The following is a 25,675-nucleotide window of genomic DNA, read 5'->3' on the forward strand; positions in this document are numbered from 1 at the left end:
CAAAATAACATTTGCATTACATAGATCCCAGAAGGAGAGAGAGAAAAAGGGCCCGAAAAATCATCTGAAGAAATATAGCTAAAAATTTCTCTAATCTGTGGAAGGAAACAAGACATCCAGGTCCAGGAATTCCAGAGAGTTCCAATAAAGATTAACTCTAACAAACATACACCAAGACATGTCATAATTAAAATGATATAAGTTAAGGATAAAGAGAGAGTCCTAAAAACAAGAGAAAACCAACTTATTACCTACAAAGTAAATCCCATAAAATAATCAGATTTTTCAGTAGAAACTTTACAGGCCAAGAGTAAGTGGCATAACATATTCAGAGTGCTACAAAGGAAAAAACTTTCAACCAAAAATTCTCCATCTAGCAAGTATATCATTCAGAATTGAAGAAAGGATAAAGAGTTTCCCAGATAAACACAAGCTTAAAGAGGTTCATCACAACTAAACTGGCCCTATAAGAAATATTGAAGAGGTTTCTTAAACTGAAAAGAAAAAGAACTAAATAAGAAAACATACACAAGTAAAAAATATTATTGGAAAAGAGGTAGTGTATCAATCACCTATAAAGCAAACATGATAGTTTAAAGACAAAAAGTAGCAAATTTAAATTAAATTCCAATAACAACGGCTGCATTAAGAGACAATATATGTCATTAAAAGCATAAAACATTGAGAAAAACCTTATTTTGTTAGATAAAGCTTTGGAATTTAAGATGCTACCAGTTTAAAACAGGCTACTACTTACATAAACAGTTCTATGTGAATCTCATAACAACCACTGGGAAAAAAACTTGAAGTAAATACACAGAAGAAAATGGAAAGAAATGTAAATATAACACTGAAGAAAACTACCAAAACACAAAGAAAGAGGAAAAGAGAAGAAAGGAACAGAGAGGAACTACAAAACCACGAGGAAAAAATTAACAAACTGACAGTAAGTACGTATTTATCAAGAACTACTTCAAATGTATATGGACTAGAACAGCCAATTAAAAGACACTGAGGGACTGTTTGAATTTAAAGAGGAAAATAAAAAAAGACCTATCTACATGCTGTCTACACAAGACTCACTTCAGGAGGAAGGATACACACAGTCTGAAAGTGAAGAAATTGAAAAAATTTCAATGCAGACATAAATGAAAAGAAAGTTGGACTAGCTACACTCATATCCCCTGGAGAAGGAAATGGCAACCCACTCCAGTATTTTTGCCTGGAGAATCTCATGGACAGAGGAGCCTGGTAGGCAACAGTCCATGGGGTCTCAAAGAGTCGGACACGACTGAGCGACTTCACTCACTCTTCACTCACACTCATATCAGAGAAAGAAGATTTTAAAACAAAGACTATAAAAGACAAAGAAGAGCAAACATAACGATAAAGATGTCAATCCAGGAAAAAGGTAAAACATTTATAAATGTATATGCATCTAGTAGAGGAGGACTAAGATATACAACTCAAATATTAACAAACCTAAAGGAGAAATTGAAAGCAAACAATAATAGCAGAGGACTTTACCACCCTACTTACATCAATGGATAGATCACCCAGAAAAAAATAATCAGAAAGAAGACAAATTTAAATCATGTATTAGATTCCATGGATTTAATATATAGAGTATTCCATCCAAAAACACCAAAATATACATTCTTTTCAAGTGCACACAAAACATTCTCCAAGACAGATCAGATATTAGGTCACAAAGTCTCAGAATAAATTCAGAAAAGCTGATATCATATCAAGCATATTCTCCAACCACAATTCTATGAAACTAAATATCAACCACAAAGCACAAAATCATAGAAATTAATAAACAACATGTACAAAACAACCAATAGGTCAATGAAGAAATGAAAAAATACCTAGAAACAAGTGAAAGCAGAGTAACAACATACCAAAATCCATGGGATGCAGCAAAAGCAGTTCAAAGAAGAAAGTCCATAGCAATACAGGCCTACCTCAAGAAGCAAGAAAAATCCAAAATAAATAATATAACTTTACACCTAAAGGAAACAAAAAGAATAAATGAAGCTCAAAATTAGAAGAAGGAAATAATAAAGATATGAGGGGAAATAAATGAAAGACATTTAAAAAACAATAGAAAAGATAATGAAACAAGAGCTAGTTCTTTAAACAGATAAAATTGGCAAATCCTTGGTTAGACTAATCTTAAAAAAAAGAGGACTCAAACAAAATCAAACTGTAAGAGGAGAAATTACAAATGATACAACAGAAATACAAAAAATTATGAAACCACTATGAACCAATATTCAATATCAATAAATTAGACAACTTAGAAAAGAATGAAGAATTCCTAGAAACATACAAGCTCCCAAGACTGAATCATGAAGAAACAGAAAATATGAATAGAATAACTACTAGTAAGGAGACGGAAAGATTAATCAAAAAGCTCCCAGCAAACTCAAGTCTAGGATCAGATGGCTTTCATCGATAAATTATTCAAAACATTCAAAAAGATTTAATACCAACTCTTCTCAAATTCTTCCCAAAAATTGAAGAGGAAGAAAACCTTCCAAACACATCTCATGAAGACACCATTACTCTGATACCAAAACCAAACAATGACCCCCATTAAAAAAAATAAGAGGCCAATATCCTTGATAAGGGCTCCCCCGGTGGCACAGTGGTAAAGAATCCACCTGCCAATGCAGGAGCCACAGGAGACTTGGGTTTGATCCCTGGGTCAGGAAGACCCTCTGGAGTAAGAAATGGCAACCCACTCCAGTATTCTTGCCTGGAAAATTCAATGGACAGAGGAGCCTGACGAACTACAGTCCATGGGGTCACAAAGAGTTGGACACACTCAGCGACTGAGCACACACATCCCTGATGAACAAAGCTGCAAAAATCCTCAACATTAGCAAACCAAATCCAGTAATACATTAAAAGAATCATCCATCATGATCAAGTGGGATTAATTTCAGGGATGCAAGAACATTTAACATCTGCAAGTCAATCAACATGATATATTATATTAACAAAATGAAGGATAAAAACACATGATTATCTCAACAGACTCAGAAAAAGCATTTGACAAAATTCAATTTATGAATTTGAAAAATTCATTTATGATAAAAAAAATGGGCAGAGGATCTGAATAGGTATTTTTCTAAAGACACAGTAAGAGGCACATGAAAAGATGTTCAACATCACTAATTATGAGGGAAATGCAACCAAAACCACAATGAAAGATCACCTCACACCTGTCAGAATGGCTATTATCAACAAGAAAAAAAATAACAAATGCTGGAGAGGATGTGGATAAAGGGAACCCTTGTACACTATTGGTGGGACTGAAAATTGGTGCAGTCATATGGGAAATAGCATTGAGATTCCTCAAAAACTTAAGAACAGAACTACCATCTGACCCAGCTATTTTCACGTCTAGGTATTATCCAAAGAACACAACACAATGTGAAAAGACACAAGAACCCCTAAATACTGCAGCATTATTTACAATGGCCAAGAAACAGAAATAACCTAAGTGTTCATGGATGCATGAATGGATAAAGAAGATGTGGTACACATACATGAAGGCATACTACTCCACCACAAAAAAAGAATGAAATCCTGCCATTTGTGACAACATGGATGGACACTGAAAGTTTTATGCTAAGTGAAATAAGTTAAGCAAACAAGACAAATACCACAAAAAGTTACTCATGTGTGGGATCTAAAAAAAAACAAAATGAATGAATACACAAAATAAATAAAAAAACAAACTCAGTTCTAACAAACTCATTAGAATCAAATTCTAACCTAATGTAGAAATTAGATTAGTGTTACCAGAGGGAAAGGGAGTTGGGGGAATGAGTGAAATGGGTAAGGGGAGTCAGCTGTACAGTGATGGACGGTAAATAGAAATGTGGTGACGATCACTTTGTAGTGTGTACAGGCATACTTAGGACATATTCTGGGTTCAGTTCCAGACCACTGCAATAACGGGAAAATCAAAATAAATGTAAACAGAATTTTTTGGTTTCATGGTGCATATAGAAGTTATATTTACACTATACTGAAGTCTATTAAGTATGCTGTAGCATTATGTCTAAAAACACAATGTACATCAGATCAGATCAGATCAGTCGCTCAGTCGTGTCCAACTCTTTGCGACCCCATGAATCATAGCACGCCAGGCCTCCCTGTCCATCACCAAGTCCCGGAGTTCACTCAGACTCACATCCATTGAGTCAGTGATGCCATCCAGCCATCTCATCCTCTGTCGTCCCCTTCTCCTCCTGCCCCCAATCCCTCCCAGCATCAGGGTCTTTTCCAATGAATCAACTCTTCGCATGAGGTGGCCAAAGTACTGGAGTTTCAGCTTCAGCATCATTCCTTCCAAAGAAATCCCAGGGCCGATCCCCGTCAGAATGGACTGGTTGGATCTCCTTGCAGTCCAAGGGACTCTCAAGAGTCTTCTCCAACACCACAGTTCAAAAGCATCAATTCTACAGCTTAAAAACCCTTTATGGGTAAAAAATGCTAACCATCATCTGACCCTTCAGCAAGCTGTGACAGTAACATCAAAGATCACTGTACATAGTTCACCAGAACAAACATAATAATAATGGAAAACTCTAATGGTGGTGGTTTAGTCGGTCAGTCAGGTCCGACTCTTGAGACCCCCATTGACTGTAGCCTGCCAGGCTTCTCTGTCCATGAGATTCTCCAGGAAAGAATACTGAGTGGGCTGCTATTTCCTTCTCCAGGGGATCTTCCCGACACAGGAATCGAACCCAGGTCTCCTGCATTACAGGCAGATTTTTCACCAACTGAGCTACAAGGAAACTCCCATTCAGAAAAGTCAGAAATACTGTGAAAATTGTCCAAATGTGACACAAAGACATGAAGTGAGCAGATGCTGTTAGAGAAAGGGTGCCAAGGACTTGCTCTTTGTAGGGATGCCACAAACTTCCAATTTGTAATTAAAAAAAAAAAAAAAAATACTGGTGAAGCACAACAAAACAAGGAATGCCTGTACAGATGTCAAATTATAATGCTTCACACTTGAAACTTTTAATAACAACAACAACAAAAAAAAAAGATTCAGGGATGACAAAGAAAAACTTGAATTGGAAAAAGATTTAGGCCACATTTATTTAATCCAAGTATTAACTGACTAAGTATATCTCAAACACTGTCCCTAATATTCAAAGTTATATAGCCTTACTTCTATTCTTATTAACCATGAGCTTCATTTTGGAGCTCCTTGGAATTAAGCAAAGTAGAACTGACCCTTGAAAAACACAGGAGTTAGGGGCACTGACCCCACTGCACAAAAACCCACATATAACTCATAGTCGGCCCTCCATATACATGTTTTGGATCCTCTGTGTCTGTGGTTCCACATCCTCACATTCAACCAACCTTACATCATGTAGTATTGTAGTGAAAGTGTTAGTCATTCAGTCTTGTCTGACTCTTTGTGACCCCATGGGCTACAGCCTGTCAGGCTCCTCCGTCCATGGAGTTCTCCAGGCAGTAATACTGGAGTGGGTAGCCATTCCCTTCTCCAGGGGTCTTCCAGACCCAGGCATGTAACCTGGGTCTCTTGCATTGCAGGCAGATTCTTTACTGTCTGAGCCACCAGGGAAGCCCACCTGGGAAGTAGTACTTACTACTGAAAAAAATCCATGTATAAGTGGACCCACACTGTTCAAGGGTCAACTGTATAGTGTTCAGACTCTGTCATCATATAATTTTGCCTTCCTCTCCCTTCCCGCCATACCTCCCATCCTAAGGCCCAGATTTACTCTGTCTTGCCATTTTGTTCTAAGGCTGCATTTCAAAGTTTTCTACCCTAGTTCTGCTATCCAAATCACCAACTTTTCTTTTTTTCCCAACCTTTAAGTCTCCCCTCTTCAAACGTGTCTATTAAGCATAACTCAAAATTCTTAACTATTCACATAAAATTTCTGAATTGAAAAGACGTATACGTAAGTGAATTCATATAAGCCAACTCATTGTTGGCAGTTGTACATGTACATTCAAGCAAGGTATACACGTAATATATCTGGCTTTCTAAAATAATACTGAGAAAGAGATCAATAAAGGAACAAGTAAGAACTGCTTCCATTTTCTTCAAAACTTCCTTCCTTTAATGGTTTCAAAGAGTCTCAAAAATATTTATCTCTACCTTATCCAGATGGCTAAATTCCATAAAAAGCATTACATTTCATTGAGTAAATTAAATATTTAGTCTCCAATATGAATAGAAATACCTCAGCTTTACCATTCAACATAATTTTACCTTAAAATGACTCAGCACAGATCTCTGGTGAAAAAAAAAAAAATGATCTAACTCTAAATAACTCTTTGAAATACATATTGCTTCATGAGTCAATGAATGCAAAAACTTCTTACATAACTACTAATGTAATAGATAATGTATTTCAACACAAATTCTGTCATTGAAGTACAGGATCAGAGTTAGATATCTTTTTAAAATCAAGAGTACAAAGCAAGCACTGTAAAAACCAAACTAAAATTCCATTTCCCAGGTCATGGCTGGGCAGTTTTCTAACAATGAGCAAACAAATCAAACTGCTATGAATTGGGAAGAGCTGCAACTAATAAACAAGGGATACGGAGTACCCGAAACAAGCACCAAACAAAACAACACGACCACAGCAATATGAATATGATACGCAAGACCAGAGGAGAGGCGAGGCACAGGAGGGCAAGAAAAGAGAGGCTCTGGGGAGATGGTTGAGAACAGAGAGTAATGAGGCTTTAAGTTACTAGCTGTGTCTCTTGATCAAAGTTTTTTGGCTACTAAAAAGCATGAACACGATCCAGCTCAATGGGCAAAAGCAAGCTTTTGTATTTGTTTTTGTATCCAGTGAACTTTCAACTATATAACTTAAGAGTCTACCCAATTTCAATTGTTCTAAATGCATTTTTGATACTACTACAAAAAGTCATTGATTGTGGGCTGACAAGTTACTCTGATAACTTCTAACATCACTAATTTTCAGTGATGCTTATTAGCATCCCCAACACTGGAGACAAGTATATTTTTTCCCAAGAAACGCTCAAGAGTGGGTAAGAATACAAAATTCACACACTACATGAAAGTACAATTGTACCATCTCTCTCCCAAAATAAATTTACCACTTCATTTTATATTTCAGCATTTCACTTATGTGATAAAACACCATCAATTAAGCCACAAAATAACATATGGAGATCCTACACTCTTGATACTGCTTGGTACTTCAGTTCCTTATAGGTGGGCAACGGTTAAGCATGTTATTGAAAGAATCATTGTCATGATGTTTCTTTCCATTTTCAGGTCCACTATTGTTCATGTACGAAGGATTAGAACAGAAGTAGTGGTAAAGAACCCATCTGCCAATGCAGGAGACATAAGAGACATGGGTTCGATCCCTGGGTCGGGAAGATCCCCTGGAGGAGGACATGGCAACCCACTCCAGTATTTCTGCCTGGAGAATCCCCATGGACAGAGGAGCCTGGAGGGCTACAGTCCACAGGGTTGCACAGAGTCAGACATGACTGAAGCAACTTAGAACGCATGCACATCAATATTAACATTCTTATCACGAAGTTTAAACTCTACAGATCTGATCAAGAAAAACTGAAATCTGATTAGAAAAACTAACTACAGAATTAGCACATAGGTTATGTTCTTTTCCAAGGAAATTTTTTGCTTTCAGGCATTCTTAACTTTTAGCACAAATGCTTATACTCCTAGCTCAGCAGTTCTCAACACATGGTCCCCAGCATCCAATCTTCCTTCTTCTGGTAACACCTCAGTTTCCCATGAGACACGGGAATATCTCCCTATTCCCAGCCCCTGGATTTCAGGTAGTATCTGAGATGAGCACAAGATGCAAGTCTGGGTGATCAAATTCACAGTGATTAAATCACTAGATACGAAATAAGTATGATTCAGTCCTAGAACTTTTATTTTTTTGGTGCTGTAACTTTTCTCCCCAAAGCTTAAACTTTTACCCAATTAACAACGCTGTGGTAATTTCAGGTGAACAGTGAAGGGACTCAGTCATATGCATATATGCATCCATTCTCTCCCAAACCCCCATCCATCCAGGTTGGCACATAACACCGAGCAGAGTTCCATGTGCTATACAGTAGGTCTTTGTTGGTTATCCGTTTTAAATACAGCAGCATGCACATGACCTTCCTAAAATCCCTAACTATCCCTCCCTCCCCACTTCAGGAAACCCTTACAATCAGTTCTAGAACTTTTGCTGAAATTTTTAGTTAAGAGATACTTTTATAAGTGCTAAGCTAGGCTGTTGGTAAGCTTCTCTGTCATTTCATAAGAAGGGCCAGAGAACAAAGCTTACACATATGCTTACACACAGAGAGACACACACAAACAGCATACAGACAAATTAAAGAATGTCTCTGGTGACAGTATTGCAATGTCTTATAAACAAGTCTTTTCCCTGAATTCACAGTACGTGGTCAATAAACTCCTTTTTTCCCCCCACTTAGCTTCTTAGGGCTTTCTGTCACTTACTGCTGCTGCTAAGTCACTTCAGTCGTGTCCGACTCCGTGTGACCCCCATAGATGGCAGCCCACCAGGCTCCCCCATCCCTGGGATTCTTCAGGCAAGAACACTGGAGTGGGTTGCCATTTCCTTCTCCAATGCATGAAAGTGAAAGTGAAGTCGCTCAGTTGTATCCGACTCCTAGCAACCCCATGGACTGCAGCCTACCAGGCTCCCCCATCCATGGGATTCTCCAGGCAAGAGTACTGGAGTGGGGTCACTTACTAGTCCTAACTAATATGTATAGTTTCACATATAATTAATTGTATCCCCTTATCATTTAAATCTCAATTGTCAGTGATAATTTTGATAAGTCCTGGAGGACTGTCTGTATCAGACTCAAACACGCACTATAGAAAGATTATAATGATAAAACCATTATTACAAAATGTCAACTTAGTGTCCCCACAATGATGACTCATTTGGAAAGCATGCTCTAAGGAAAAAGAAAAGAATGCAAAATTGATAATGTATTAAGAAATGTACAGCTCTACCAAGCAGAAGGTAAACATGAGCTTACAAAAAGACACATGAAAAAATTCCGTTCTATTGAACCTGGGAAAACAAAATACCCTTACTTGGTAAGACACTGTACATATAAAAATCATTACAGTTAGTAGAACAGAAATGAAAAGTGGAGCTGAGAGAAACGTTAACATAAAGTAAATACAACGTAAACTAGGAAATTTTCTCGTTAGTTTTTTTCCAATGGAACAAAATATCCATTCTCACTTAGAGTTTATGTAAAACTATACTGGTATTAATTTCTTACAGCCACTGTAATTACTACACATTTGTGGCTTAAAATAACAGAAATTTATTTTCTCACAGTTCTGGAGGCCAAAAAATTTGAAATCAGTTCCAACAGGCTGAATCAAAAAGGTTCTACGGGACAATCCTACACCAGGATTTCAAGATTCCTTGGCTTATTGGCCGTATCACTCCAATCTTGGCCTCAGTAGCCACTAGGCCTTCTCTTCCGTTACGTAAATCGTTCCTCTGACTCTCTTTTACTGTGCATTTGGGGCCACCCAGATAACCCATGTGCTGTAGTCCAGGGGGTCGCAAAGAGTCCGACACAACTGAACAACTGAACTGAAGTGAGATAACCCAAAATAATCTTTAATCTCAAGATCCTTAACTTACTCATACCGGCAAAGTCTTTGCTATAAGGTCACATTTATAGATTCTAGGGCCTGTGATATGGATATCTTTTAAGGGGCCATTTTTCAGCCTACTATTATGTCCTAAGTCATTTCAGTAACTATCAGTTCAGTTCACTTCAGTTCAGTCGCTTAGTCATGTCCGACTCTGCGACCCCCATGAATCGCAGCACGCCAGGCCTCCCTGTCCATCACCAACTCCCGGAGTTCACTCAAACTCATGTCCATCAAGTCAGTGATGCCATCCAGCCATCTCATCCTCTGTTGTCCCCTTCTCCACCTGCCCCCAATCCCTCCCAGCATCAGAGTCTTTTCCAATGAGTCAACTCTTCGCATGAGGTGGCCAAAGTACTGGAGTTTCAGCTGTAGCATCATTCCTTCCAAAGAAATCCCAGAACTGATCTCCTTCTATCACCAAAAAGGCTAAGAGTCTGGAAACTATATGAACTTTATATTCCCCAATTAAATTTTTTCACAATGTTCTCTATTTCTATTGGTAGCAACACAAAAAGCTCTAAAAATGGCATATTTAAAATAAAAAGGAAGACTCTAGTAAGAAAATAACCTACTAAGCATAGCCTTAAGAAGTATTACTTTTAACTAAATTTAACATAGTATTCCTTGAAACTTAGAGTTACTATCATGACAATTCATTTTTTTACAAATTTAAAAATTAATATAAGACTTTACCTCCAGATCCTAACTGCTTGTAGAATCTGTATTCCAAATGTAGCTGTGGTGCTCTGGATTTCATGGGCTCCTGTTTAAAAAAAAAAGCAACAATAAAAAATATACAAGTTATTAAAGTGTCACTAGGCCCCAGTTATTACAAATGTTACAAATCTTGATGTCAGCTCTTATATAGTGTAACACTCTATTAGGTATCCTTGTCTCCCTAAGGTTAAATCCAGATAATAATCAACTTTAAGTACAATGTAAAATATATTAATGCCATAAACATATACAAGGTTAAGTGGCTATTACAGAAGCATTAGGGAAGTCTATGTTTGACTCTTTGACCCTGAAGAAAAGTATACTGTTAACATTCTTGACTAAGGCAATGATGGCCCTGATTCTACTTCTGTTCCCAGGAATTACTGTGCCCTGTACATTATATATTTCTGATGGAAAGGTTCTGGGTTAAAGTGACATTACAGAAAAGTAAAAAAGAACAACGATGGAAATGGGAAAATTTTGACAGTAGCAACAACACATTTTTAAAAATTTTAGGTGGAGTACAGCTTACAGTAAAACACACAATTTCTAAATATTAGGCTCATACGAGGAACTGAAAAGCCTCTTGATGAAAGTGAAAGGGGAGAGTGAAAAAGTTGGCTTAAAGCTCAACATTCAGAAAACGAAGATCATGGCATCCGATCCCATCACTTAATGAGAAATAGATGGGGAAACAGTGGAAACAGTGTCAGACTTTATTTTTCTGGGCTTCAAAATCACTGCAGATGGTGACTGCAGCCATGAAATTAAAAGACGCTTACTCCTTGGAAGGAAAGTTATGACCAACCTACATAGCATATTCAAAAGCAGAGACATTACTTTGCCAACAAAGGTTCGTCTAGTCAAGGCTATGGTTTTTCCAGTGGTCATGTATGGATGTGAGAGTTGGACTATAAAGCTGAGTGCTGAAGAATTGATGCTTTTGAACTGTGGTGTTGGAGAAGACTCTTGAGAGTCCCTTGGACTGCAAGGAGATCCAACCGGTCCATTCCGAAGGAAATCAGCCCTGGGATTTCTTTGGAAGGAATGATGCTAAGCTGAAACTCCAGTACTTTGGCCACCTCATGCGAAGACTTGACTCATTGGAAAAGACTTTGATGCTGGGAGGAATTGAGGGCAGGAGGAGAAGGGGACAACAGAGGATGAGATGGCTGGATGGCATCACTGACTCAATGGACATGAGTCTGAGTGAACTCAGGGAGTTGGTGATGGACAGGGAGGCCTGGCGTGCTGCGATTCATGGGGTCACAAAGAGTCAGACATCACTGAGCAACTGAACTGAACTGAACTGAGTTTTGTAAACTGCAACCACTAGCTCAAAAAGCCTTTAGCGCTCTTCTATCACCCTTCTCTCAGACTTCTATCATCTTTTGATTTGTTTTGTCTGTTGCTGGATTTCATGCAAATGAGATTGTATGATATATGTCTTATATGTATGTATCTGACTTTTCATTCAACATGTTTTTGAGATTTATACCTACACAGACAAACACACACACACACTCATAGAACATAAACAGAAGCAAAGTAGATTTAAGATATAAATGTGTAGGAAACAAAACTATAACAGAGCAATAACACAGGAAAACTGAACAAGATCCAACAGGAAAGTATATAACAAGCTAACAAAATTTAAACAAAACCAACAAAACTTCAAGAAGTACAAAAAAACAAAAATAACCAAAATTTAAAACCAATCCGTCAACACACTAACACAACAGCAAAAAGAATTTGGAAACTGGGAGACAGAAAAATACCTAAAGAATGAGAAAATTTTGTGGAATGCATCTACATAAATTATACAAAATGCATTATGCAGGAAGAAAAACAGAAAACACAGAAAAAAGATTAAAGAGCTGGACAATACAATGAGGACTAATATGCATTTGATAAGGAAAAGAGAAAGAAAAGTGAGCAGAGGCAACAACTGAAGAAATAAATGCGAGAACTGATGAAAGACAACAAACCAGAGAGTCAAGAGGAATGTGAATCCCAGAGTAACTAAAAAGAAATTTATACTTGACATATCATAATGAAAGAGCCAACGACAAAGACTTCAAATAAGGAAGCTGTAAAATCCCAGTGGAACAGTTATAATCATAAAGATTATTATAAGAGAAAACAATCAACTTAGTTCTTGAGAGGCAGGATGGTAGGGTAAAGGCAGAGGCTGGGTGTGAATCAGAAATTCACTACTTGCTAGACTTACTTAATCTTTTTGTACTTTTCAGTTCCCTTGTTTACAAAAGACACATAAAATATTTTCTCATTTTATTTCTATACACATATATATGACTTAAAACAGCCCCTTCCATACAGTGGAATTCCTTAGTTAACTATATTAAAGTATATAACCATAAGATATAATAAAAAGATACCCAAGTAGACAATCACAAGTAAAATACATAATTCACTCAATCACTAATATTCCCTAGGTAAAAACAGAAACCCAGATCTATCTACTCTCTAATTTAGCAGAGTCACTTCAGCTTGATTCCAATACTTTACTAGCACTAAAATTTTATTGTGCCACCATACAAGAAAAGTCACCTCACCATAGGATGAATTTTTCATTATTCATGAATGACAGGTTATTATGTAACTATAAACAAGGTGCATAATAACCTGTCATTTGTTGTATGGCAGGAGGCAGGAGGAGAAGGGGGTGATAGAGGATGAATGGTTGGATGGCATCACCAACTCAGTGGACACGAGTTTGAGCAAGCTTCGGGAGTTGGTGATGGACAGGGAAGCCTGGCATGCAACAGTCCATGGAGTCGCAAAGAGTCAGGATTGAGCGACTGAACTGAACTGAACAAACAAGATATGAGAGTGGTGGCTGAGATCAAGTTAACAAATTAACCTGAAGCAAACTATCAATAGGAACCAGGGTAACATTAAATAACTGTGTAAACCTTTATATGGGATATATAACAAAACTGAAATTAGTCACTAAAGTTTGCTCTCTGAATGAACACCACTGTCATCAAATAAGGACTTTGTACCAAGGTACAAAAATAAGAGAGTACTGAAGGTATACAGATACAACATTTTTCAAGTGGTTACTTTTAAGGCAGGTTCTGAACAAAATCATGAGGTTTTGTATAAACAGAGACAATAGATACAAACAGACAAACATATAAGATAGAAAAAATATAAAAGGACATTTTATATATATGTATATACATATAATACACATATAAATACATAAATACACACACATGAAAATATTTAGGAAACTAAATACCAACCATGGCTTAACAGTTTATATGAAAAATTTTTTATCTTGCCAATACACCTTTGGATGAATCTGAGGCAAGTATAACTCTATACCATACTTCAACCTCAAAATGCCACATATAGATATAAAAATACTTCCAGTTCTTCCAAAGAATATTGAATAACAACATTATTATATGTAGTTCTAATCACTGTGCTTTAATAAGGGACAAATCAAGGCAGAAAAATAATGTCAAAAAACAAAAGAAGAAAAAAAAAAAATAAGGGGACTTCCCCATTGGCTCAGTGGTAAAGAATCCACCTGCCAATGCAGGGGACGTGGGTTCGATCCCTTGTCTGGGAAGATCCCACATAGTGTGGAGCAACTAAGCCCACGCACCGCAACAAAAAGGCTGTGCTCTGGAGCCTGGGAACCACAACTCCTGAGCCCACACCCCACAGCTACTTAAGCCTGCTCGTCTAGAGCTCATGCTCTGCAACAAGAGAAGCTACCACGACGAGAAGCCCACGCACCACAACAAAGAGCAGCCCCTGCTCACAGCAATTAGAGAATGCCTTCGCATAGCAACAAAGACTCAGTTTAGCCAAAAGTAAATTAATAAATAAATTTAGGTTCCAGAATAAAAAGAAAACCAAACTTAACATTTAAAAAAAAATACGGGAACAGTGATACAGCATGAAAGTAAACTAAAACAAGTGACTTGTATGTGTATACACAGGAAGGCTAACAGATGACACAGGACATGTTTAGTAAGGTAGCAAAGACGTCAACAGGGTAAACAAGTTTCAAATCTGAAAATAACTGGAGCTAAGGGTCACCAGTGAATGACTGAAACTGACAAGTAAAGGTGAGCCTAGCGTGGCTCATATTTTGACATAAAGATTTATTTGCCCTAACCTCAGTTAAGTATTATTCACATGCTCCCGTGAGTGGAACTACTCATTACAAGCCATCAATAACAAAGAATATAGGAACTGCCATCCTAGTGTGCCATGTCCACTCCCAACACCATTCAATGTCTGTATCTCAGACCACTGGCCTAGACCATGGGAAAAGAAAAGTCAGCAATGCCCGTTCCTTGCATCCTGGCCTCCCTATTGTGATTCACACAAACTAACTCCCCTTGTCCTGACTACACACTCATGAGGAAACCTTGCATATTTCTTTTTGTAATTTTAACTTAATATTCTATGTAGATCAGCCTACAGAAAGAAAACATGATTTATACTGTTGTGGGCATTCTGGACCCATAATAATAAAATACCTTCACTGTAAGTTAGAAATTAACTCTTCTGACTTACACCTGAGAACTTGACTAAGTGAATTGATGGATACTGTGAATCTAGTTCTGATTAACAGCGACAATTTTAATGAGACAACCTAACCAGATTTTCTGTCATAAAAATCAAGGACCAGAACTAAACCTAGGTGAACTCATGCCAGGTAAATGCCAGTCCCAACTCACATGTCAGTGAGCCCATCTCAGTAGCACCACAACCCCTACTGCACATTTTTATTTTCCAGTAAAAATAGACAGCATTTGTTCCAGTGAAACTTGGTTTATACTCACAAAGATACTTAAACTGTGCTTTTTAACTTAAAGCACAGTTTTCTATCTTATCCCCAAAGTTTTGTTTTTCAATTTCTCCAACTTGCCTCTTGCTTGAATAGGCTCTTCTGTAGTCACATTACCCTAATAACAGAGGTTATATTGGCACAAAGAAGATCAAGACTGGCAGGCAGGCTGGGAAAACCAAATAAGCCATGCTCAACCTCAGGGAAACCTGGCTGGCAAACCAAATAGTAAAGCTGCACCAGAACAAAGTTATATGTCATAAAAATTCCCAGATCCCAACTATACAAAAAAAAAAAAAAGCTGCCTTACAGATGTCATACCAAGCTTCTTTAGGACTTCAAATCAGTCCCTTGGGAGTTTGCTTTCCTGGCTAACCTCCACCCATATCAAGAATTTCTGAATCCCTGAAGGTCAAGCAAGACCCGGTTTTACCAAACATAAAACACAAACAGAAAAGATTTTGGAAGCTACCTGGAAATACATTTCCAAGTAATGTAATCCTAAACACTAAAGACACTTTTGTCCAAATGCTTGAATCAGAAAGAAAAACCTTGCATTCTAACTTCCAGCATATTAAAAAGGCCAGTACATCAGCTTCCTCAAATTTGAAGCAGTACCAAATTTTAAGAATTCAGTTCTATAATGCTGCCACAGTAAAAGAATTAAGTTGTTATAACACAGAAAGACACAGATATCTTATACATTACCATACACTTGAGGGCACGATAATGCTAGAAGCTTAATAACAAAAGATCAGTTATGCCTCATACTTTCCAAATAAACGCTCAAGTTACAAATGATATGGAAAAAACTAGTGAAAATGCAACTTAATCATTAAAGAAATAACAAGAAAATGATTGAAGAAAAATAAGAAACATGAACTTACCAATTTAATGGCCACATATTCATTTGTATACAAATTTTTCCCTTGAAAAAGAAAGAAAAATGTCAGGTTCTACCAAAAGTGAATTTTTAAAGATATATTATGTAAAACTGCTCTGGAGGGATAGGAGAAGCACAGAATACATTTAAATAAATTATAGATTTTTGCTTCCAACTACTTAGCAGAAACCTCAATAACAGGGATATATTTAAATTTATGATCAACTCATTAACATTTAGTATTTCACCTGGACTCAGAGAAAAAAGTAAGACTAAGAAATACTTTAGCCTATAAAAAAAAAAATAGAAAAACTCTTTATTTTGTTAGAACACTGTGTACCACTTAGGAAGTAATCAATAGGCAAACACACTACGTTTCAAAACCAGAACGGTATATTGAAACAAGACTACACAATTCCTTTTTCAATCACCACCTCATTTTAAATCCTTTGTTATTATCGGATGTGATCTTAATAGGGCTCTTACATAATCTAGTAAATATACAGAAAAATCCAGAATACATTTAAAATAATAGAAATACTATTCAATAACTGGCTTTGACAAACTAGTTATTTACTTTGAGGGGAAGAAGTGTTATTAGCAACTTACCTTAAAACCAAATTAAATTCCAGTTATTTTAAGAGTTAGATATAAGCCATAAAACAAGAAAAAATATTTATCAGGCCAGTATATAGAAGCCTTTTAAGCATTAAAAAAAAAAAAATGGAAAAAGATTGAGATCAGAAGATTTTATACCGATTTGATAGCTTAAAACACTTTAAACTTTTTTAAGTTTAAACCTACACACAGATAGAAGACAAATCAGAATAAAGATTTAACATAATTAATATGTAAAGAATCCAAGTAAATTACACTAATCATTTGCACCAGCAAGTTGAAAATAATCTAGAAAATTCCACAGGGTCAGTATCTGTAGTTCAAGTAAAACACTATGGAGAATTAAGTATGTAAAGATAATGTAATACATAAATTCATGTGCTTCTTTACAAGTATAGCTAAAAAGATAAAAAATATAACAATATTTGATTTCTGAAGAAAGACAGAACAATGACAGTTGTTGTGTTTAACTATGATAGTAAATGGCCCTGGTTACACTGAGTACTGAATAAAATAGGTAATCATCAACTTTCACACATGCAATTTTTTCCAACATAATACTCCTAACTTCATTTTATTCAATGAATGGCAGGAAAACTTCTAGACAAAATTTCAGTCTTGGATATGTTGCCACAGTGAGCAGTATTTTCACCATAAGACTCTTTGCCACAAGCAATTTCATAGCCCAGCTAACGGCCCATAAGGCAATTTTGCCATAAAAAACAAGGAAAATAAAATTTTAAATAAACATTAAATAGGACACAAAGACACATGAAAAACTAGTAAAAAAAATCTTTTAAAGACTTTATTGTGAAAAATGAAAATATAAAAAACATTTAAAATTTGTGAAGATTCATGATAATAATGGTATATCTGAGAAAAGGTGATACTTCCTTTGTCAAAGTCAAACATTAAGGATTCAGGATCTCATACTGGACCTAAATTCTCTATGATATAAGAAAAATTTTGCACTAAGTCTCTCCAGATTTCCCTGGAAATAAAATGAATAATCGAGGGACACTCCTATTGATTATCAATACATGTAACCTATATAAAGAAAGTGAAGTCCCTCAGTTGTCTCCGACTCTTTGCAACCCCATGGACTGTAGCCTCCCAGGCTCCTCCATCCATGGGATTTTCCAGGCAAGAGCACTGGAGTGGGTTGCCATGTCCTCCTCCAGGTGCAACCTATACAACTGGTAATAAATCACTGCACTGCATTTAAATGTTCCAACACATGACCACTCCTTATATTTCACCAAATTCACTAAGCTAGATGCTGTACCAAATACAAAAACTCTGTCTCCATCATGTTCTCCACTATCAAACAGCAAAAATTTTGACCATTTTTAAGAAACTTACACTCATCAGGAATCGTGTAACCATTTCTTTTGCGAGGGACACCGAAGAGCTTGATTGTTCTTTAGCATCCAATTTCTAATTGCATGATAAACCTGGTAAAGATGTCATTAGAGAACAAGCAATTGTATCTAAATTAGCCAAAGTTGTTGTTGTTCAGTGACTAAGTCGTGTCCAACTTTTGCAACCCCATGGACTGCAGCACATCAGGTTTCCATGTCCTTCACTATCTCCCAGAGTTTGCTGAAATTCATGTCCATTGAGTCAGTGACGCTATCTAACCATCTGATCCTCAGCCGCCCTCTTCTCCTCTTGCCCTCAATCTTTCCCAGCATCAGGGCCTTTTCCAATGAGTCAGCTCTTCACATCAGGTGGCCAAAGTATTGGAGTTTTGGTTTCAACATCAGTCCTTCCAAGGAATATTCAGGGTTGATTTCCTTTAGGATTGACTAGTATGATCTCCTTGCTGTCCAAGGGACTCTCAAGAGTCTTCTCCAGCACCACAGTTCAAAAGCATCAATTCTTCAGCACTCAGCCTTCTTTATGGTCCAACTCTCATTTCCATGCTTTGATCATATGGACTTTTGTTGGCAAAGTGATATCTCTGCTTTTAAATACACGGTCTAGGTTTCTCACAGCTTTCCTTCCAAGGAGCAAGCATCTTTTAATTTAATGGCTACAGCACTGTCCACAGTGATTTTGGAGCTCAAGAAAAGAAAATGTGTCACTGCTTCCACTTTTTCCCTTCTATTTACCATGAAGTGATGGGACTGTAAAAATAACTAAATCACTTTGCTGTACACCTGAAACTAACACAGCATTGTAAATAAACTAGAATCCAATATAAAATGAAAAAAAAATGAAAGCACTGCATCCGTGGAGAAATGAAACCAAACTGTCAACCATTCAAGATCAAAACTGTCAACCAGGTTTTTTTTTTATCTTCTAGAGCACTGAAACCAAACTGTCAACCAGTTATCTTACCCTTGAGGGCAAAACTGCCTTACGGTCAATGAGCTGCATGACCAAACAGCAAGACTACTTTTGACAAAGAATGTCATGGCAAAAATAGTTACAACCACTGCCAACTGTACAGCAGTGTTTGTTCATATAAATATTATAAAGCTCTTCTGAGTTTTGTTCTTGTTTTATAAAAATGAGTGGGGGGAAAAATGTTCATTCTAATGCTAAATAGCATAAGTCTCATAAACCTATTACACTGATCACAAAGACAGAGATTAATAGGAGTACCTAAGTGGTGTAAGCCAAGCTGTAGTCAAAGTACTCACTGAGACCATAAATTAAAAATCATTTTAGAAAACATACCATTTTTTAGCCAATTAGTTCAGCATTTAGATGTGACCATATATATTTTAAGAATACATGATGTATAAAATTGGCTTAGTGAATACTTTAATGATACAATTAAAAATTTAAATCTTGAGGAACATTTAAATCCTGAGTGTCTAACAAAAGAAAAATTTTTAACTTAAAAATGGAATTTATATTTCATCAAGACATTATCATCTTCTCAGAATTTTGTACTGTATATGATATTTATTCATAACCACATAGGTAAAAAATATTTATAGGACAAAAAGTTAGTTTAAACACAGATTCCATACAATGAAAATAAAATACTTCTAAAAATATTGTTCTTGTTTTCATTTACATGGTCAAATGTTTACTTTTAAGTCACAGAAGAAAGAACTAAATCTAAAAGCATTTTCTTTTTTTGAATATTAGTGATTTCACTAAACTTTGAAGGTTATAAAAATGAGCCATGATTGAATATTACTAATGCATTTTTGTCACTTTGCATAGTTCAGTTCAGTTCACTCAGTTGGGTCCAACCCTTTGCTACCCCATGGACTGCAGTACACCAGGCTTCCCTGTCCCTCACCAACTCCTGGAGTTTACTCAAATTCATGTCCATTGAGTCAGTGATGCCATCCAACCATCTCATCCTCTGTTGTCCCCTCCTCCTCCCGCCTTCAATCTTTCCCAGCATCGGAGTCTTTTCAAATGAGTCAGTTCTTCGCATCAGATGGCCAAAGTATTGGAGTTTCAGCTTCAGCATCAGTCCTTCCAATGCATTATGGACTGATTTCCTTTAGAATGGACTGGTTGGACCTCCCTGCAGTCCAAGGGACTCTCAAGTGTCTTCTCCAACACCACAGTTCAAAAGCATCAGTTCTTCGGCACTCAGCTTTCTTTATAGTCCAACTCTCACATCCATGCATTTCTGAAAAAACCATAGGTTTGACTAGATGGACCTCTGTTGGCAAAGTAATGTCTCTGCTTTTGAATATCCTGTCTAGGTTGGTCATAACTTTTCTTCCAAGGAGCAAGCATCTTTTAATTTCATTGCTGCAATCACCATCTACAGTGATTTTGGAGCCCCAAAAAATGAAGTCTGTCACTGTTTCCCTTGTTTCCCCATCTATTTGCCATGAAGTGATGGGACCAGATGCCATGATCTTAGTTTTCTGCATGTTGAGTTTTAAGCCAACTTTTTCACTCTCCTCTTTCACTTTCACTAAGAAGCTCTTTAGTTCTTCTTTGCTTTCTGCCATAAGGGTGGTGTCATCCACATATCTGAGGTTACTGATACTACTCCCAGCAATCCTGATTCCAGCTTGTGCTTCATCCAGTCCAGCATTTCTCAGGATGTACTCTGCACAGATGAACAAGCAGGGTGACAATATACAGCCTTGATATATCAGTACTCCTTTCCTATTTGGAACCAGTCTCTTGTTCCATGTCCAATTCTAACTGTTGCTTCTTGACCTGCACACAGATTTCTCAGGAGGCAAGTCCAGTGGTCTACTATTCCCATCTCTTTCAGAATTTTCCAGTTTGCTGTGATCCACACAGTCAAAGGCTTTGGCGTAGTCAATAAAGCAGAAGTAGACTTTTTTTGCAACTCTTTTGCTTTTTCAATGATCCACTTTGTATAGGCATGCCCTTAAATAATCGGCTTTTCAATCCACATTTGGTATATATATGAACAAACTAACAATGTATGTTCAATGCACAAAGTATATGTTTGTGGGTACAGTACAAGTAAGAGAGACAAGTGTGTGTATGAAGGAAATCCAAATAAGAAAAGGCTCCAAGTAAACTGGTTCCAGTTCACTGAAGTTTTAATCCAATTTCAAAAGATGTTTCCAATAGTACTTTGAGCCATACTGAACTTGAAAAGATGGGTTTACCAATATTGGGATATTTGAATAGTCATTATTATAAAACTATGTTCTACAGAAACTCCATATATGGTTATATCAGGGACAACTAATCAACTGAAATATCCCTGTTCACCTACCTTAGTAAAAGAACAGCCTAAAATAGTTGCCCAGCTAGACTACATTTCTAGCCTCTCTTTCAACTTGGTGCAGACGTGTGATTTTAAGTTCTAGATATGAGTCAACACAAAGTATGTCACTGCCCACTTGCGAGAATGAACGTATTATCTTCTGGCTTTTCTTCTTGCTGGCTGGGTGTCTGGGAGACAGCAACAACGGGAGTAAACAACTCACACACTGAGACTGAAGCCACATACTGAGGGTGCAGAGATACCCTGACAGCCCTTGGTGCTGCTCTTCCGGCCTGTGTCATGTGAAAAAGAAAGAAACTACTTTGCCTAACACTGCTGTATGCTAGGGTCTCTTTCTTATAGCATCATAGCCTACTCCTTGTTACATTTTTCAGAAAAATTTTAAGCTTCAGCTAATAAATATAGAAAAATCAATAAACATAAAAAAGATGAATCTACCCAAATCTGTATATTTACTTGATACATATGGTTAAGACCTGAAGAATTTTCAACAAAACAATTCTTAAACAAAAATAAAAAGTTATAAAAACTTCCATGTCTACTTAATTATATCAAAATTTATAATATCTTACTTCAGATATGTTAATTCATAAAACAATATATAACACCCTTGTTCTGTTCTTTCACGTGATGGTCAGTCAGGCATAGCTACAAGAGGAGACACAGAAGAAACACCATGTTTTGGTCAAGCGGTAGAAGACAGGAGCAAGGGAAGAGCTTTGGCCAAGATCTTTGGTATTTCTGCAGGAAAAGCAAGATAGGGGAGGGTAAACAGCTTAGGAGTGACTAGTTTGAATAACTCTTAACCTTCAGGGCAGTTTCTCTGTCTTGTGCTTTGCCACGGGATGCCTTCAGGAAGACTGCCTCCTGGAATGCATGGGCCAGAGAGAGGAGGGAGGTATGGCTCTAAATTGGTTAGTTTGCAGATCAAAGGCATGCTCTCAATTTTTTTTTTTATCTTGAAGAACTGGCTATCCTGTAGAGGAGCAGTCTTTCCATAGAGTGAAAGGATTTGAGGTTTTTTGGTTTCTTTTTATTATTAAAGCAATGTTATATTAGCTGGTTTGTATTCCACACTTCTAGAATACATCCGCAGTCAGAGGTCTATATGGTTGACCAGAAAGGTTTTTCTTCAGATGTTATAGCCTCATAATACATAGGAAAATAAAAAATGTATACAATATAACCCCACATTTTAGCTAGCTTTGTTCTGTCTCATTCTGTACCTGTTAAAAACATTTCTGGGGGTTTTGGTTAATTGTCTAAGCTAGGAATATATCCAACATGCTGGATACAAGCCTTACCACCAATACAAGGATAAAATAAAACCAAAAATATCAATTCATCATTTTACAATTAAAAATACAGATTAAAATGATAGTAAACACATTTACTTAAACTTAATTTTAGATTTTTTTAAAAGATTAACTATTTTCTTTTTAATCTCAAGGCAAATTTTTTATGTTCGGCTTTCTTTCTTTAGTGTGTGTGTGTCTGTTAGCCACTCAGTCATGTCCAACTCTTTGCAACCCCATGAACTACAGTCTGCCAGGCTCTTCTGTCCATGGAATTCTCCAGGCAAAAATACTGGAATGTGTTGCCATTTCCTTCTTTCTTTAGCAATCCTCTATAAAAGTACTTTCAACAGAGGGTAATAGTGTCTCTCCTTGGGGCTTTTAGAAATGGGAGTAGGGGCTGGAGGGAAAGAACCTGGGGCTGCATGTGGAGATGCAACTCCTGTTCAGTGTCCAAGAGGTCTGAAGTTCTAAATACCACACAATGCATGGGACAGTCTTCTAACAAACAAGCAGACAAAAACAAAACACTGTCCAGCCCAAGATCCTAATACCATCTTTTTTGACAATCACTTACCTATAACATATATACTCTGTATTCTTTCTTACTCAATACTAATCACAAACAATTTAGTGCCAGAAATCAATGTCTATTAACATGGTTTTAAAGAAGGCAGTTTAAGAATTCAAACCAGCTTTTAACATTAGCATGTTTATCCAGATTAAATAAACATGTTTATTCACATTTATCATAGAAAAAACTGACACTTTCTGTACAGAGAGATCACCTGGAACCTTTTTAAAAGGGAATAAAACCTCCCTTTATTTAGTAGTCTACTAAGAAAAAAAATGACTAAAATAATTATGCAAATGGACATGTTACATATATAGTAAGTACTGAAACAGTAACATGTATAGATAAAACATTTAAATAAAATCTACAAAAATATACAATAAAAACACACAGGTAGATTAGATATAGATAGATAAATAGAAAGATGATAAAGGATGGATGGATGGACAGACTAGTAAGTCATCTTACCCTATTCCTGTTTATTCACAGACTGCAAAAGAATGGGGGTATTTTGCTGTTTTTTTCAGTATACAGCATGTTAGTTTCAGTTTATAGGAGTAATACAGTTTTCTCATATGCCCTGGCTAAAATGTTCCACTAGATTCTTTTGTGTATATACACACATATACCCACACACACACATATACATGCATACACACACAGATGTGTGTGTGTGTGTATATATATATATATAGTTATTTTGAAATAAATTATATGAAATCAATTCTGAATAATAAATGCCAAAATACTTTAGTACTATAGTCATATACAAAGAGAGTGACAAAGTACAAATATATATGTCATAATATACAGCTAGAAAACTAATTTATATTAAATTTAAATATACATACAACATGCTATAATCTTAATTAAGAACAAATATCTTGATATCCTTTAAAGGAGTAGAACAATCACTGCTTTCCTGAAACAGGCAAGGATAATGTTGGTTCTTTTATATTGCTATCTAAATTTAATCTTCACAATAATTCAGGAAGCAGAAATAATTCCATTTTAAAGTTGACAAATTTGAAGCCCCATGTGGTTAAATGACTTATGCGTTCCATAATGGCAGAGACAATTTTTATATTTTTCCAGTGTATCATCAGTGTCTAATCATGCTTCATACATAATACTGTAGACATGTGATAAATTTTTAATGGATGGATGGGTGTAATTCAAGGTCAGACAAGTAAATAATCTGCTTTTTAATGCCAAAATCAAAAACAGTTTAAGAATTTCAAAGTATCATTACAATATCTTTTAAAAAATAAAATATAAAACATTCACCCTTTCAAATATTTGAGTCCCTACTAAAATGCAGAAGAGTCTATCAGACACATCATATGTATTTTAAAATATGTCATTACCTTTTATTGGATTGCTTCATTCAAAGATTTAATGTACACTAACTACATAAAACAATAATGAAATGAAGGAGTAACTAAAAATTAGAATGTTTTTGGCCCAGATGGTAAAGAATCTGCCTGCAATGCAAGAGACCTGGATTCGATCCCTGGATTAGAAAGATTCCATGGAGAAGTGAATGGCAACCCACTCTAGTATTCTTGCCTGGAGAACTCCATGGTCAGAGGAGCCTGGTGGGCTACAGTCCATGGGGGTCTCAAAGAGTCTGATACTCTTTGAGACTAAAACTTCACTTTCTTTCAAAGTGTTTTACAAGATGATAAAGAGAAGTAGCTGAGTAGATGAACATACAATTACATATATTTTTATAACACCAAGGTTAAATCTAATGAAAATTGCGAAGCTAAGTTTTTTCTTTTTATTTAAAGAAGTTTACACTCATGCTGGTGCATTAACCAGCTAGCCCTCAAAGAACCTCAATACTGACTCCCATAAAACCGTGCTGTCCTCCTTCTTGTTTCTCTTCAATGAAGATAGCCACATCTTCATTGCACTAGGAGAGTTTAAAAGGCCATCATTAAATTGATGGGTTACATTTGTCAAGAAACCTTCCCTGAGTTTCAAATGTCTTAAACGTAGAGTTAGGAGGTTAAAGTAGATCAATGTTTCCCAAACTTACCTGATTATAAGAATAAAGTGAATCAGTATTTTGTGTCCCTTGGTAAGAATATAGATTTCTAAACCACTCTGGACATACATGGGGGAAGAGGGGAATAAATTATAACACTGCAAACTGCACTGATTTCTGACGTAGTTTGAGGATATTACCTTAACTTTAAGCCATACAGTTACTAAATGTTTTCTAATCAGAAAAGGTAGTAAGCAGTTACTAAAGTAACCAGTTACTACATGTTTTCTAATCAGAAAAGGTAGCCTAAATATCATTCCTAAAGAGTATACTGC

At 36.4% G+C, this 25,675-nt stretch overlaps 1 protein-coding gene across 11 annotated transcripts in view; it reads right to left on the reverse strand.

Annotated features, from left to right (window-relative positions):
* The window catches only part of CSNK1G3 (casein kinase 1 gamma 3), a 116,114-nt gene that overhangs the window by 60,682 nt on the left and 29,757 nt on the right, over positions 1–25,675 (reverse strand). For all 11 annotated transcript variants that reach the window (XM_019964632.2, XM_019964633.2, XM_019964634.2 and 8 more), the window contains 2 exons: positions 16,169–16,209; positions 10,421–10,490 (listed from right to left, as the gene is read on the reverse strand). In XM_019964632.2, coding sequence (XP_019820191.2) covers positions 10,421–10,490; positions 16,169–16,209 — 111 coding nt within the window. The remainder of the gene's footprint in view (positions 1–10,420; positions 10,491–16,168; positions 16,210–25,675) is intronic.

Source organism: Bos indicus, chromosome 7, assembly GCF_029378745.1.
Source record: "Bos indicus isolate NIAB-ARS_2022 breed Sahiwal x Tharparkar chromosome 7, NIAB-ARS_B.indTharparkar_mat_pri_1.0, whole genome shotgun sequence".
NCBI lineage: Eukaryota > Metazoa > Chordata > Mammalia > Artiodactyla > Bovidae > Bos > Bos indicus.